This window comes from Symphodus melops (assembly GCF_947650265.1).
Source record: "Symphodus melops genome assembly, chromosome: 10".
NCBI lineage: Eukaryota > Metazoa > Chordata > Actinopteri > Labriformes > Labridae > Symphodus > Symphodus melops.
The window spans coordinates 21,429,609-21,446,399 of record NC_136700.1 but is presented as its reverse complement, the minus strand read 5'-3'; the positions used below and the strand labels follow the sequence as shown (position 1 = coordinate 21,446,399).

The 16,791-nt window shown below is 40.9% G+C and overlaps 2 protein-coding genes across 2 annotated transcripts; one reads left to right on the top strand and one right to left on the bottom strand.

Moving 5' to 3' along the window:
- Positions 1–3,114: 3,114 nt before the first annotated feature.
- Positions 3,115–6,628, bottom strand: LOC306830026 (alpha-2-macroglobulin-like protein 1; the record flags this gene model as incomplete). Its single annotated transcript, XM_079353243.1, has 9 exons — positions 6,524–6,628; positions 5,695–5,857; positions 5,426–5,613; positions 4,902–5,114; positions 4,225–4,349; positions 3,614–3,704; positions 3,467–3,535; positions 3,233–3,383; positions 3,115–3,158 (listed from the first exon to the last, which is right to left on the bottom strand). The coding sequence occupies exons 1-9, from the start codon at positions 6,539–6,541 to the stop codon at positions 3,115–3,117; spliced, it is 1,062 nt and encodes a 353-aa protein (XP_079209369.1). The 5' UTR covers positions 6,542–6,628.
- A 4,732-nt stretch (positions 6,629–11,360) lies between these two features.
- LOC306830641 (uncharacterized protein) lies at positions 11,361–14,163 on the top strand. Its single transcript, XM_079354232.1, has 2 exons — positions 11,361–14,002; positions 14,102–14,163. Exon 1 carries the CDS (start codon positions 11,916–11,918, stop codon positions 13,497–13,499), a length of 1,584 nt encoding a protein of 527 aa, XP_079210358.1. The 5' UTR covers positions 11,361–11,915; the 3' UTR covers positions 13,500–14,002; positions 14,102–14,163.
- The last annotated feature ends 2,628 nt before the right edge of the window (positions 14,164–16,791 follow it).

Genomic DNA, 16,791 nt, shown 5'->3' with positions numbered 1-16,791 from the left:
CTGTAATGGATAAAAGAATGTGGTATTTGTGTTTATAATGGTGAAGTTAATGCACTGGAAGAAATTACCTTTAAACTAAGGGGGGAGGTAATGTGGTGTATTAATGTTATTATTTGTGGATGTTTGACCGTTCAAGCTCACCATAGTTTTGATACTGTCTACTGCGCATGTGTATGTTGTTGCCGGAAGTGCCATGTTACTTCTCGTGCACGTTGCTCTCCACAAGTACGCTGCATAAAGTGTAGAAACGTGTGCATCGCCTCGTTATTTAGGCTAAGTACACCACAGTGTGCAATGAATCTAAAATATTTGAAAGTTTAATTTTTATCATTACATTATGGAAAAGAATAAACTTTATCACAATATGCTATTTTTTTAGAAGGACCTGTATATACACACATAATTATAATTACTATGATCATTATTATTATTATTATTATTAGACGGTGTGTTGATTTAAAATTTTAAAAACAGATACAGTTATTGTGGTTGATCTGAGACATAGCCACTCAACTCAAATGAGGGTCTTAACCAACCACTAGGTGGCACCATTACGCCGAGTGATGGAGAGTTCACTGAGAGTGGCTCAACTTTGTTTCTTTAGACCTACTACACTAGTTTGTGTCTTCTTTCTTTGTTCTTCTATATTTAGACAGCAATTTAAAAAAACATATCATTCATTTCTTCTTTTCTTGGTTCACTGTTCATCAAGATTGATTTTGTCCAGGGGTTATTTTTTCTGTAATCACTCTCTTTATTTAGACACAACATAATTTCACTGTTAACATGAATTAATACATTGGATGTTGTGCTTTATTTTTGTTGATTTATGTTGAGTCCAACATTTTATTTCATGGTGTTTTTTTTGCAGCAAGCTGTACTGTAATATTACTTAAAGACATTTAACAGGTAATAAGGGTGATGTTTATATAAATACTGTAAATAAGGGTGGATATATCTGTCCACTTTTTGCAAAGACCTGAGTGCATCAACATTTTCAATAAATTATCTTAACATTTTAAACCAATTTTGTGTTTGCGTAAAACAAACTAAGCTTTTTTGTAAAATATGTTTTTTTGTTTTTGTGGACATATTTAAATTCTCTGACTTACTAACCTCATCTCTTCTCCACCTCCTTCTTCTTTATTTAGACAGAACGTTAAAAAAAAATCACTCATGGATTTAATTTAATCTCTTCTGGATTCACTAATTTCCCCATTTTTTTAATCAGGGTGGTTTATTTGTGAATGTGTAATGCATCCGACAACATTCAAATCTACCATCAATCTGTTTGTGTGTGGAAGATCAAAAGGATTGCAGCAATAGCGCTTTTCTGCATAGGAACCAGAAGAACTTGGGTTATCCATTTCTCAAGACGTCACAACAGATATAGAGGAACTATACATGGAACTACAGAGCTACAATTTTGCACACTTTCATTTCAGCCAAGTGCCAACTTTTATACCGAATTGATCAAATGATCACAATCTGAGGTGGTCAGGTGGGATAGATCTCTAAAATTGGACCAATTGGCACTGACTGACCAAGAAAGGCGATCACATTTTCACCTAGTTGACGCAACAATGTGACGACCGCAGAGATTAGTGATGTCATTTTAAATTTAATTCAATCATGCATATTCTGAAAATGAAAAATACATTTGTTAATGCATTTAGCTTTAAGTGTCTGGTTTTCTTGTAAAAATGTTTAGTGTGAAATAAACCAATTTATATTTTAGATTAAAACTTAAAATACAAATTAGGTAAACACATACAATCTAAAAGTTATGAAGCATTTCAGTTGGTGCCATGTAATTTTCAAATTTGCTTTGCACTTTAATTTGTGAACGACAATATTCGATGGATTAGTTCATGTCAGAATTGTTTTGTCTAGATAGAGGGTGATTACAAAAACAATCACAAGCCCTGGACAAAAAAAAAAAAAACTTTCAGAATCCAGAAAAAAAAAAAAAAAAAAAAAAAGGGATTTTTTAACTTTAAACATGTGCACAAAAACAAGGTTCAGCCAGGACTCCACTCAGTAATGATACCCCCGGGTGCTTGGTTAAGACTCTAAAGTTAATTAAGCATTTCTATGCATCTCCAAATAAAACATTTTTGCTGCGACGACAAAATGGATCACGCTTCTGTGAAAACTGTTTCTTTACCGTTCATTAAGTTTAATTTAGGCAATTTATAAAAGAGAGCTCAATATGTGTAAGATCAACCACCATAACCATAAATCAGATGATATCCAAGGTCAGTAAGAATGAAGAGGTCACAGGTTAATAACCCTTAAACAATATTTCTGCTTACAGCTATATTATTCCAAATCATTTTACTAAATATAACCCTGCACCAGTCTCATTACACGTTTCTCCTTGTAATCCACTTAGATGAGTTGAAGAATTTTTCATTTTATTTGGGACAACGGCATATTGTGCTGCCATCAAGTGGTCAAAAAAGAAATACATTTATAACAAAATAAATACACTCAAGCAGATGTGACTTGGAATAAAACTCATGTTTATTTTAGACTCTTACTGGAAGCATCAAGACAACATCAGTGTTCAGGCTGCAAATGAAAAGACAGCAGGACAATCAAAAAGCTGACAGCTGTTTACATTACATCTTGCCTCCTTAGACCAGTGGGGTCAAAGGAGGATGTATCAGACAGGGATAGCCTCACACGCAGGTGCATGTGTGAATAACCAACTCTGGAAGATTTGGGGTTCAACCTGCCTTAAAAAAGTAAACTTAAAAAAGGAAATTATTCAGAGTGCATGTGTGAAAACAACTAAAAATTAAGAATAAATATCTGATGACTTAATGTTTGGAAAGCAAGCCGCTCTCACACTTCCTTTCCTGTAACACAGGGGTAGATGTACTGAGTCTCAGCCTGGTCACCTGAAAGGAAAAAAGAAGAAAACGATCAAAAACAAATTACTGAGCCAATTAAATAAAATTATAGCTTTCTTGTTGCATTTAGAGATCATTGAGGGAAGGCTGTTCCAATCTTGGCTCATCTCTTAAAAGACCCCATTTATCCCTCAGGCCTAAACAACTCTGCTTCACAGTCAAATAAAAGTAGGCTTCTAGCATGCAGACAGCTGTGCTAGAGACTCTGGCTACCTCTGGCTTTGAGCTCCCCAATCCAACCTGGAACAGCAGTGACTTTTTAGATTTACATATACAAGGTACTTTAAAGACAAAGGCTGTGGTGTTTAGCAGACAGTCAGCCTTTGTCTTTAAAGAATGTAATTTTAGCTTTTTTTTTTTTTTTTGGTAGTAGTCGTAGATCTTGACAACAGCTGGCTTCAAGTTCTGCACCGAGAGCTTCTGTATGAGCGCTAACTCATGATTGATGGGTGTGTCTTTCGGCAACTATTAGAAAAGAAAACAGACAATATTGTTAGAAACTAATGTGCAGAGCATTACTTATCATTTCTCACTTTGACTCCTCTCACCTCCGTAAAATAAACCATAACATGATCTTTCTTTTCTTCCACACGATCCACTAGCGGGGCGCTTTTGAGCTGTGAGGAGACAGCAAATTATTATCACCATCATGATGACATCATCATCTCTCAGGTTAACAATGAGGTGTAACTGACCTTCTTCAAAGACTCTGGGTCTGGGACAAATCCAGAGAGCATTTTGATATCCAGGATCACCATGTTTGTATTGTTCTCCGCTCCGCTGTATCTGTACACAGCAGTAAATTAGTTACACAGGGACTTATCCTGTACTCAGTGCACTGTGAGCTCCTTCATACAACAGTTATTGGCCTGACAACAAAGACATCATTAGATTGATGTTTTCACTGCAGTGTAGGTTTTGTCAGATAATTCAAAAAGTCAAAATCAGTCATTGACCACAAGATGTGTCCTTTCATTTGTTCTCAACATTACAGCTTATACATGTACAGAGTATACGTATGCATTCTATTTTACACCCTGTGATAGGCGAGGAAAAAGGGGACGTTTGGGTGCTGCTGCAAATATCAGGTGCCTTTTACTACAGCAGTCAGTAAGGCATTTTACTATGATACACAAATCAGGATTGTACAGCTTTTGAGCCCGCTTCATAACGCAAAAAAGTCAAAAAGACAACATCTGATTCAAACAAACACTTAAAGTGTTTGTGTGCGGTTTGTAGGTATGCGAGTGATCCATTATGAAGTTATTTGGAATTTGGCTCCAGTTTGTGTAGAAATTTAACTTACAAGCTCTTGAATTTCAGGGAAAGCCTGCGTCTGTTAGAGGCGCTGCCACAGTCAGCTTCTGGTTCGACATTCACCATCAACGTGCTGACAGCAGTTGGAGTTGGGATGTTGTAGTGAAGAGAAATCTGGAAAACAAGTTTACAACGATCTTCAACTCTTCTCACCTGATTTTGAAGCTGTACATTTTTTCTTTGCAGCATGTAAAGGCCAAACATGTACTGGCGCTGTGACTGTGAGAAACTTGCTGCGATATTTGACTTTAAATAAACTTGAAGACAGAAAATAACTCAAAGAAATTTGACATCAGATTCATTTCAACAGTAAAGCCTCATTGAGATTAAGAAGCTCTTTCCTGAAAGTGTCCTGATGTAAGACAGGCAGAAACACATTCAACATCTCAGTCACAGAGCAGAAAAGTATTATTAATATCTGTAACCTGATGCATCTTCAGTCTACTTTTTAACACATTTAAGAGACCCGCTCCCCCAGACACAAATCCTCCTGCAGCAGAGTCCAAGCTGCAGGAGCAGTGAACCTAAAACTTGTTTTCTCCCTTTACAGGACAGATAGTGTTTTGTGAATGGGTCACAGTGGAGACAGAAATAAAACATACCACATGTTCATCAAGAGGATTCTATTAGTGTTATCAGCAACAATTTGTTTACACGTTTACTGACCTGCGCTGAAGCACACGCCGTTCCCTTCACCTGCAGGCTGTACTTTTCGGCCCCGCCCTGCAGCACCTGCTCCTGGTAGAGCAGCTTGTTTTCTTGGTTCACGTCGAAGAACAGCTGCATGCTGGGAGACTGGATCGTCACCGTGCTGGAACCTTTTGGACTGAACACCAGGGTGGAGTAGAGAGCCAAAGCCTGGAGAGCCACCACTGTGTCCTACGACAAACACGAGATCAGTAGTATTTGTTATGAAGGCTTTATTTACAGGAGGAAATGATGGCTGACAAAAGCAATGCCAGAAACAACTAAAACTATGGAAAATACATTTAAAGAAAACAAAAGACTTTAGATGTTTTGTAACTGTGCTTTCCTTCTTCTCTTCCTGATGCATTTGTGTACAATCAAATTTGTTGGCTAACTTGGTTTATAAAAAGAGTTTCTAGCCAAGTCACAGGCTTGTCTGAGAACATTTTTTGTAGTGTATTTCTCTTCTAAAAAAGTTCACTTTGACTCTATTTCAGGGTTACCTGTGTGGAGGAGAAGCCTCCAAAATAGTTCTGCTGAGTGGTCAGCCATCTGACGATGCGTGTGGAGTATCCCAGGTCTTCAGCAGTGGGAGAAGAGATGCTGAGTTTGGCCAGCAGCACATAAGAGCTGATCTCCACAGACAGAGAGGAGGTGTCTGTTGCGCTCTGAGACCAGTGGAGGTAACCTCCTGAAACACAAACAAACTCATGGTGAGCTATACTGTCAGAGCTACGATACCAGAAGGGGTTCCTTGAGGGGGAAGACTCACCTTTTTGTATTGCAACTGTGTCAAGGTGTCTCAGAAGGTGAGCACGGGTCTCCATGTCACCTGCCAGGGTGAAGACGTACGCCAGCAGAGCGGTGGCGTAGGTGTTGCTGAGGTCACTGATGGACTCCCTGAGGCAGGACAGGCTGCTTTTCACCACAGGATCCTGCAACACGTTTAAGAAGCCACATGATCTGATAAGGAAGTAATCATCGTAATAAATAAATTAAAATGTGACGTCAAAACTCTGACATTTAAAATAATCTTGTTTTAATAAAGAGTCATCTGTGCGTCACTGAAATGGTGCCCATGAGGTACCATTTGGGTAAATGCAGAAATGACCTGGATAAAGAAAACCTAGAAGACGTGTCCAGACTTGTCCGTCTCTTATTTTCACGGTTAAGTGAAGAAAACAATTAAAGTTTGCGAGATACAAATCACATCAGCCTCCAGAGATTAATGGCACAAAAGGTAAACAGTCAGCAGAATCAGTTAAAGCCGTTTCACTGACTGACTTTCACTTTGGCTGTCCAGAGCTTCTTTTTGTGTTTTGGATGGAACAGTTTGTCCTGACAGAAAGCTCAAACCCCTGTTTGTTCTGAATGTGTCTCTTTAGTGAAGCACATGCTGCAGTTCCTGGTGCTCTACTGCTCTCTGATTGGTTAAATCATTGACAGCACACATCAGCTGTAGTCACCTACACTTTCTTTAAGATTTTAATTTGGGCATTCTCGACGCCCCTCGACTCCTCTTTTTAATTCAGTGTGACGTTGTTGTTTTACCTCTATAATATAACACACACAACAAAGCTGTTGAACAAGTCTGTACTTACATTAACAGACGAGTTCATCTCCAAGAAGGCAGCAGTGATGTACGCACTGAGAGTCACTTCATCAGAGACGCCGCCCTGAAGAGAGAAAGCAAACGGTGACAGGGATGTCCAACGATACAATAACACTGACGTTTAATCAAAATTACAATTCTGCACACAGTTTTCTCTAAGCTGATAAGATATGAAACAAATCAGCTCTTCCGTCTCTATTTACAGAATCATTTTCACCTTGGAAATGTAAATATGTGCAACAACAAGGGGCTTAAACATTTATTTCCATGTCTCCGAGTAGTATCAAAAGATCCATAATGCAGCTGAAGAAATGAAAGACTGAAAGAGTATTTGTCCTGCATGTAGCTGGCGCTACAGAGTTGTGTATGGGTTGCCATGACGACAAGTGCGAGATTTCTTTCCGTTTTATTTTATCTTTTTGATAAGTGCACAGTTGTCTGGGTAAATAGCGTGGCATCATAGTTTATGTTTAGTTTGTTTTATATGTTTAGTTGTTTTTGCAAGAAAATACCTTGAGCGGATATGACGAGAAGCGGAAATGTGTAACGGACAGCGGGAGAAGACGAGAGAAACTAAAGGAACGGAGTCAGAAAAAAGGGTAATAAGGTCGGAAAAAACAGTGAAATAAGACAACGATTCCTACTCTACTGCTGGTCATACAGGCGCACACGGTAAAGTTTTATTTTGTAGTGCTTTGTTTAACTGAATTTGTAAATTATGTAAATAATGACATGAAGAGTTTAAAACGGTATTTGTCTTTTTTATTTTTAGTTTTCACGGTGTTCCTTGACTTCAAAGATATAAAGAAGATAAATAAACGTCTGTGGACATCAGTCGAAACGTGAAGTCCTTTTTTGAGCTGGCCAGAGTAGCTACAGTGAAAACGTGACCTGATCCATCGCACTGAGGCTGCCTCGTCCTGTATCCACAAGGTGGCGCCAGAGTTCTTCGCATCCTGCAGTAAGCTACACGCTTCAGAGCAAGACCAAGTCGAAATGCGCAACCCAAGGTCAGATTGAGAAAGCTGCATAAGGCCTCAGCTACTGATGGATAATTAAAGACTCAAATAAGTAACAAAATGACTTCCTATGATAATCCCTTGTTACAAAATGATGGTCAAATCGAGATTGAGCTTCAAGAACAAAGAGGTCTGTAAAGAGGCAGATGTAAGACCAAAAGAAAATGTAAAGTATGCCGTAACTGATCACTCTGAAACAGAAATAAGGAAATCCTCCCGTGAAAGACATTTTACTCCCAAAATGCAGGAACTGAAAGAGCAAGAGTTAGCTCAAAGGGAAAGAAAGTTCCAATCACTCTACGACAAGTGGAAAATTAAAGTAAGAGACATTCGCACAAGATTAAAGGAAGCATGTCCAGAAAAAGACTTATACAGCATGATGGATGATGTTGAAATACTAGATTCTGACTTGAAGGAAATTTATGACAATATAAGAAAACAAATAGTCCCATGTCAAGATATCAGGAGAAAAGTTGATGCATGCTCTGCTGTAACGTTGGACTTGTTGCGGTTAATGAGAGTACGGCTAACCGAAGAAGAAAGTGAGTTTGAGGCTGTAGCAGAAAAGGCAAGATTACGCATGCTCCTTGAGAATGAATATGCCAGATCAATATATGGATCTACTGCCAGCCGAGTAATTGCAAGCAACCCTCGTTCTGACCGTCTTTCAGACTCACCTAGCATCTCAAACAAGAGAGCAGAGACAGCTGCTCAACTAGCTGCAAAGAAAGCTGAAATAGAAATGGAAGAAACTATCGAAGCTCAACGTCAGCAACTGAAAAAACTTGAAAATCAAAGAGATATCGAAGTGATGCAAGCAAAACTGAAAGTCTACACTGAAGAAGAGATTAAGGAAAAAAGTGAAAGAGTTGTACACAGCAAAGTGAGTTCTTCCCTATCTGACTCTTACATTGAATGTGATGATCAGCCAGTCACAAAAAGTGAGTCAGCCATTGTGCAAGCAGTTCAAGAGTCAATAGCTCTCACTCGGTTACCAGTTCCAGAGCCTACTGTGTTTTACGGTGACCCTTTAAAGTTTATAGAGTGGAGCACAAGCTTTAAGGCTCTTATAGAGGGGAGATGCTCAAACCCTGCAGAAAGACTATTTTACCTGCAAAAATACATAGCAGGAGAGGCTAAATCTACTCTCGAAGGCAGCTTCTATCGCAAAGATGAAGAAGCCTATAAGCAAGCATGGGATAGGCTAAACTCAAGATATGGACATTCATTTGTAGTGCAACGCGCCTTTAGAGAGAAACTCAACAAATGGCCGAAAATTGGTGGTAAAGAGTATGTCAAATTGAGAGAATTCAGTGATTTTCTTCAAACATGTAGCGATGCAATGCCATATATAAAGGGTCTACAAGTGCTAGATGATTGTGAGGAGAACCAGAAGCTATTGGTCAAACTTCCAGATTGGATAACGTCCAGGTGGAATCGATATGTAACAGCACAGCTGGATGAAGGCAAGGATTACCCAAGCTTCAAAGACTTCACTGCCTTTATCTCTAAAGAGGCGCGCATAGCTTGTAATCCAGTGTCATCTTTACACGCTTTAAAGCCACCTGCAGAAATACCAGTAAGAGAAACAAAACGCACAAAAGCAAACGCCTTTGTCACCAATGTAAGAGCTTCAGACACCTCAACCTTCGCAACTAAGCTCAACGTAGAGGAAACCATGCCAAGAGTCATTGATGAGAAAAGGAAAAGAGACCTACCACCACAGAACTCAAGCACAATCAAGTGTATTTGCTGTGGAGAAAACCACACCATACATAAGTGTCCAAGGTTAACTGACATGTCTGCAGATGATAAGAAAAAATATGTCCATGAAAACAAACTGTGTTTTGCATGCCTAAGGAAAGGTCATAACTCAAAAGACTGTAAGAACAGAGCTACTTGCAGCATCTGCAGAAGGAGCCACCCTACTCCTCAGCACGAAGACCGCTCTCCAAGAGACAAACCTGCACAAAGCAAGGCAGAAGAAAATGTGTCCGCACTCTCTTGCTCAGTGGAAGGAGGAGAGAATGGGAGCACCTCAATGATTGTGCCAGTGTGGGTTTCAACAACTAATTCTCCCGACACTGAAACCTTGGTGTATGCTTTATTAGACACACAAAGCACCCACACGTTTGTTGATCAGGAAGTGTGTGAAAGGCTGCAGGTAGTCTCAGAGCCAGTAAAACTAAAGCTCGCAACCATGGTCAAAAGAGACAGTATTGTGAAGAGTCAAAGAGCACAAGGACTTAAAGTCAGAGGATTCTTCTCCAGTACGCGCATTGACCTACCTCCAGCTTACACAAGAGACTTTATTCCACTCGAGCGCACGCACATTCCTACCTGTCATACAGCCAGCAAATGGAAGCATCTTGCAAACATTGCTCAAGAAATTCCTCCTTTAATGGACTGTACAGTTGGACTGTTGATAGGCTATGATTGCTCCAGAGCCCTAGCTCCCAGAGAGGTCATCACAGGAAATGACAACGAGCCCTATGCTGTTAAAACAGACCTAGGATGGAGTATCGTAGGAGGGGCACCACAGTCTATCAATGCAAGGGATGTAACTGGCCTATGTCATCGTGTGACTGTGAAAGAGATACCCCCCATAACTCCATCTGCCATTATTAAGGTACTGGAGTCAGATTTTGCAGACACCAAAACAAGTGACAGTGATATATCACAAGAGGATATCCGGTTCCTCCAAATCCTCAAAGAAGAAATTCATGAAAATGAGCATGGTCATCTTGAAATGCCTCTTCCCTTTAAAGCACGCCCCCAGCTCCCAAACAACAAAAGTCTTGCTCTAGTCCATTTAAAGCACCTCAAAAGGAAACTTAACAAAGATCCGAAGTTTAAAAATGACTATGTCAAGTTCATGGAAGGAGTTCTCAGAGACGGTGATGCTGAAAAAGCAGACTCAGAGTCAACAAAAGGAAATGTCTGGTATATACCACACCAAGGCGTCTACCACCCTCGAAAGCCAGACAAGATAAGGGTGGTATTTGACTGCTCTGCAAAATTTGAAGGGACAGCTTTAAACGATCACTTGTTGACGGGGCCTGATCTCACAAATGGCCTGACAGGAGTGTTATGCCGTTTCCGTGAGCACCCTATTGCAGTTATGTGTGATGTAGAGAAGATGTTTCATAGGTTCCACGTCAGCTCAGCAGACAGAGACTATTTAAGGTTTCTCTGGTGGGAAAATGGGAACACAGACTTAGAGCCCGCAGAATACCGCATGAAAGTCCACCTTTTCGGGGCATCCTCCTCCCCAGGCTGCGCTAATTATGGCATGAAGTATCTGGCCAATGAAAATGAGAAAGTGTACCCGTTGGCAGCTAACTTTGTCAAAAGGCATTTTTATGTGGATGATGGCCTCGCAAGTGTGGAAACTGTTAGAGAGGCAATTGAGCTTGTAAAGGAGGCTCAAGCTTTATGTGCCAGAGGGAAGCTGCACCTCCACAAATTTCTTTCCAACAGCAGAGACGTTCTAGACTCAATTGATGTAACAGAACGTGCAGCTGAGATAAAGGACATTGACCTCAACTACACTGAGCTTCCAGTGCAGCGAGTACTAGGTATCAGATGGAACATAGAAAATGACAGCTTCTTCTTCCAAGTGACACTCGATGAGAAACCAATGACACGCCGTGGCGTTCTCTCTGTTGTAGCATCTCTCTACGATCCCTTGGGTTTCCTTGCCCCTTTCATTTTAGAAGGAAAGAGAGTGTTGCAGGAAATGTGTCAGAAAGGCATTGGGTGGGATGATCCGCTACCTACTGAACTGAAGCTAAGGTGGGAGTTGGATGAAAGATTTAGAAAATCTCAAAATGATTCAGATCCCTAGGTGCTTCAAGCCCACGAACATCGGTGAAGTCCTGAGAGTTGAACTTCACCACTTCTCTGATGCAAGCAGTCATGGGTATGGCCAGTGCTCATACCTCAGATTGGTGAGTGAACATCAAGTACACTGCACTTTAGTCATGGGTAAAGCACGGGTTGCACCAACCAGAATAGTCACTATTCCTAGGTTAGAGCTGACAGCGGCCGTGACCTCAGCTGCTGTGAGCTGCATGCTAAAAAGAGAACTAGAGCTCAAAGTCGACAAAGAATACTTTTGGACAGATTCACAAGTCGTCCTAGGCTATATTAACAATGAGGCCAAAAGATTTCATGTTTTTGTAGCCAACCGTGTCCAAAGAATTCGTCAAACTACAAACCCAGAACAATGGTACTACATTGACACAGCAGAAAACCCAGCTGACCACGCCTCGCGTGGATTAACGGTATCTGACCTCACCAATTCGAACTGGCTCACAGGTCCCAAATTCTTATGGGACAGAGGTAGTAACAGAGCAAAGCATGCCAGAACTGTTGGTGGGAGACCCAGAGGTGAAGACTGTACAAGTGCTGAATACTGAGGCTACACAACAATGTGACATTACAGAACATTTGGTACGGTTCTCAAAGTGGACTACTGCAGTTAATGTTGTTGCACGTATCCAACGCATGACGAAGAGAATAAAGACATCAGAGTCTCCAGATGTGGAACAAAGGAGACGAGCCACATTAACCCTTGTCAAACTTGCTCAACAAAAGGCCTTTCAGGAAGAGCTGAACACACTCAAACAAAAGGCGCAAAAGTTGGCATGTAACAACAGACTCTATCAACTTGATCCATTCCTCCAGGATGGTGTAATTAGAGTTGGAGGTAGGTTGAGAAAGGCATCCACGCATTATGAGCTAAAGCATCCCGTAATACTCCCTAAAGATGGCGCTATTACACAGCTCATTATTGCACACTATCATGACAAGACGCAGCATCAAGGCCAAGGACGAACCTTGAATGAGATCAAAGCTAACGGATTTTGGATTGTTGGTGGAGGTAAAGCAGTAGCTAAGTACATCAGACAATGTGTGTGGTGCAGGAGAGCTCGTGCACCACCAGAGGAACAAAGAATGGCAGACCTGCCCGATGAGCGCACGGACCCTTCCCCACCATTCACCTACGTAGGTATGGACTGCTTTGGCCCCTTTAATACCAAACAAGGCCGCAAGGTGTACAAACGCTATGCCCTTCTCTTCACGTGTCTCAGCTCTAGAGCGATTCATTTAGAGATGCTGGAGGACATGACAACAGATGCGTTTATTAATGCCTTACGCTGTTTTATGGCTATTCGTGGAGCTGTCAGACAAATCAGATCAGATCAGGGATCAAACTTCAAGGGAGCAAAAAATGAAATGGCAAAGGCTCTACAAGAAATCGACAAGGAGAAAGTAACATTATACTTGGCAAATAAGCAGTGCGACTTCCTCATGAATGCACCAAGCTCAAGCCATGCAGGAGGCGCATGGGAGCGTCAAATCAGGACGGTAAGGAGTGTGCTGAGTAAAGTTCTTGCCCAAAGTGCTGGAAGGCTGGATGATGCATCCTTAAGGACTTTTCTGTATGAAGCTATGTACATTGTAAACAGTCGTCCTCTTACTGTTGATAGCATCAGTGATCCCACAAGTTTAGAGCCTTTAACACCTAACCACCTTATCACCATGAAATGTGCTGTACCACTGCCCCCTCCTGGCAAGTTTGTTCAAGAAGATGTGTATGCCACAAAACGTTGGAGAAGAGTCCAATATCTGTCAGAGCAGTTTTGGAAAAGGTGGAAAAGAGAGTATCTCGCTAACATTACTCTTAGACAGAGATGGCATGCCCCAAGACGCAACATGAACGTTGGAGATATTGTAATCGTCAAAGATGAAAATATCCCTCGTAATGAATGGACACTTGGCAGAGTTGTAAATGTACACAAGGGCGATGACGGACTGGTTAGAAAAGTGACACTACAAGTTGGAGACAGGAAACTTGGACAGAAGGGTGAACGCTTACATAAGCCATCCATTATTGAAAGACCCATTCAAAAGTTGGTTGTTCTTGTGGAAAGCAGTTAAAGGGTATAACATACTGTTAGTGTACTGATGTTACTAAATACCCATATTGTTTATTTTCTGAATGTGTAAGGTTAGAGGAAGTTGTTTATTTAGAAATTACCATTGATTTATTTGTGTGAAGTGTAAAGTGTAACATCTTCATTGTATATCAAAGGTAATTTGGTGGGAGTGTAGCTGGCGCTACAGAGTTGTGTATGGGTTGCCATGACGACAAGTGCGAGATTTCTTTCCGTTTTATTTTATCTTTTTGATAAGTGCACAGTTGTCTGGGTAAATAGCGTGGCATCATAGTTTATGTTTAGTTTGTTTTATATGTTTAGTAGTTTTTGCAAGAAAATACCTTGAGCGGATATGACGAGAAGCGGAAATGTGTAAAGGACAGCGGGAGAAGACGAGAGAAACTAAAGGAACGGAGTCAGAAAAAAGGGTAATAAGGTCGTAAAAAACAGTGAAATAAGACAACAACGATTCCTACTCTACTGCTGGTCATACAGGCGCACACGGTAAAGTTTTATTTTGTAGTGCTTTGTTTAACTGAATTTGTAATTTATGTAAATAATGACATGAAGAGTTTAAAACGGTATTTGTCTTTTTTATTTTAGTTTTCACGGTGTTCCTTGACTTCAAAGATATAAAGAAGATAAATAAACGTCTGTGGACATCAGTCGAAACGTGAAGTCCTTTTTTGAGCTGGCCAGAGTAGCTACAATGATGTCTTTTTAGCTACAGACTCCGGTGACTGTGTTATCCTTGTTCTTTTAGACTTGACTGCTGCTTTTGACACTGTGGATCATGAGATCCTGATCTCTCGTTTGGAGAATTGGGTGGGCATCAGGGGCACAGCACTGGATTGGTTCAGGTCATACCTGTCTGATCGAACCTTCTGTGTTAGCCTTGGTGACTCCAAGGTGACTCCTCTCACATGTGGAGTCCCACAGGGCTCAGTTCTTGGCCCCCTCCTTTTCTCTCTCTATCTGCTCCCACTCGGTTCTATACTCAGGAAACATGGCATTTCTTTCCATTGTTACGCAGATGACAGTCAGATTTATGTTCCACTTAAAAAGAACAGTGAATACTCTCTTCGAGTATTATTCGAGTGTCTTGAGGACATAAAAGTCTGGATGGCTCTTAATTTTTTAAATTTTAATGACAATAAAACCGGAGTGATGGTTTTTGGTGGTACCTCTGGGGCCCCTCATGTGGATCTGGGTTCCTTGGCCCAGTATTCCAAGCAGTCCATCACAAACCTAGGGGTTAAAATGGACCCTGAGCTAAAGCTTGACAATCAGATCAAGGCTGTTGTCAAGTCAAGCTTCTTTCACTTAAGGCAGCTGGCCAAAATAAAGCTCATTCTTCCGAGGCAGCACTTCGAGACAGTAATCCACGCCTTTGTGACCACTCGGCTGGATTACTGTAATGCTTTGTATGTGGGGGTTAGTGGGTCCTCCATCGCCCCGTCTCCAGATGGTACAAAATGCGGCTGCACGTCTTTTAACTGGCACTCGTAAATATGACCACATTACCCCCATTTTAGCCTCCCTCCACTGGTTGCCTGTGCATTTTAGGATCCATTTTAAAATTCTTTTATTTGCTTTTAAATCCCTAAATGGTCTTGCCCCACCCTACCTCTCTGAGCTTCTACACTCTTACACACCGACCCGCACCCTCAGGTCAGCTGATCAGCTGCTCCTGAGGGTGCCCAAAACTAAACGGAAGCTCAGAGGGGACCGTGCGTTTTCTGTTGCGGCTCCTAAACTTTGGAACGACCTACCTCAGCCCCTTAAACAGTCCTCTTCTCTGTCTGTTTTTAAATCGTGTCTTAAAACCCATCTCTTCTCCCTGGCCTTTGACACCGAGTAAGATGATTTTATTTATTTTATGTATTTTACTTATTTTATAGCATTTTTATATCTTTTAAATTATTCTGTATTGTGTATTATGTCTTTTTTAAACTTTTGTTTTATTGTCCAGCACTTTGGTCAGCTGTGGTTGTTTTAAAGTGCTTAATTAAATAAAGTTGGATTGGATTGGATTGGACAACATAATTTAAGGTATTTTAAGAGTCACTTAGAGTTATGTATCAGTTCGCCGTGAATTTAATACTGATAAACAACTGTGTTGAGGAGTCAACTATTAAATGAGTTGGTCTGTTACAAGGTGCACTTTCCCCAAATGTACTTTTCTTACTCTACCAAGTAAACCACATATGAAGCTTAGCGAAAGTTCAGTAAGGAAGACTTTAAGTGATCCACAATCAGGTTTCTCAGTCACTCTTTTCACGCTGTCATTTTCGAGCTGTCAGTTTGGGCCGTCCGTGGGTTAATCAGCTGTTCTGTCACCGGACCTCATCTAACCAATGGCGCAGCGTTCCTCCTTCGTTTTCGGCCTATCATCGTTCAGCTCTCCTTTTAAATATGATCCTTTTTCTTCCCTAGTTCTTTCAAGCTGGCTTCGTGCGCCCCTCCACCTCCCCATCACCGCCATCTTCAGAAGCAGAGTCAACTCCCATCAATTCTTCTCCAACTCGGTCTCATCAAATCATCAGTCCTCCACCACCAGGGTCTGGACTCCATGGGGGGATCTATCCTAATGTTGGGAATTTTCAGGAGCGAATACCTGACCAACTGCTATGTTGGGTTTTATGAAGTAAAATTTGATTGTCAAAATAAATTAATAATTAAGTTTATTTAATTATTAATCTAAATCAATAATTGTTATTAAACTGCGTTTAATAAACCTCGGGGCACCACCCTGTAAACAGGGAACAACCAAAATATTACCAATATCAGTCTCAAATTATTTAATTAAATACCAATATCATTAATAATTAATAATCTGTATTTAATTGAAGGTGTGAAATCCGAACACAAAGCCCTTTCACCCAGCCTAAGTCACAAAGCAAATTCACAGTGATCACAAACAACGACTTTGTAAAATATAATAGAATTTATTTAACAAAGCAACATCAAGTTAATCAATGAAACTCAATCAAACAAACAACCATCATAAGCCAAACTACAAGTAACAAACAAAACAAACAAGCGTGGCACATGTGTGTGTGTGTGAGAGAGAGAGAGAGAGAAAAGGGGGGGGGACAGACAGACAGAGACAGACGAAATGGTAGCGACCACACGTGGTCACGTGATGGCGGACACAGAACGTGATCTACGTTTCTGCAGCGTCTGGAAAGCCACAGGTCTCTATGTGTGTGCGTCTACCGAAAGGTGTGTGTGTAAAGGCGAGAGAGCGAGAGAAAACAACGCACCTCGACAGCTCAATCTCGGACTGGAGC

What these genes read in the sequence shown, in the direction of transcription:
- LOC306830641 (XM_079354232.1), top strand. Translation starts at nt 11,916, where the DNA reads ATGCCAGAACTGTTGGTGGGAGACCCAGAGGTGAAGACTGTACAAGTG.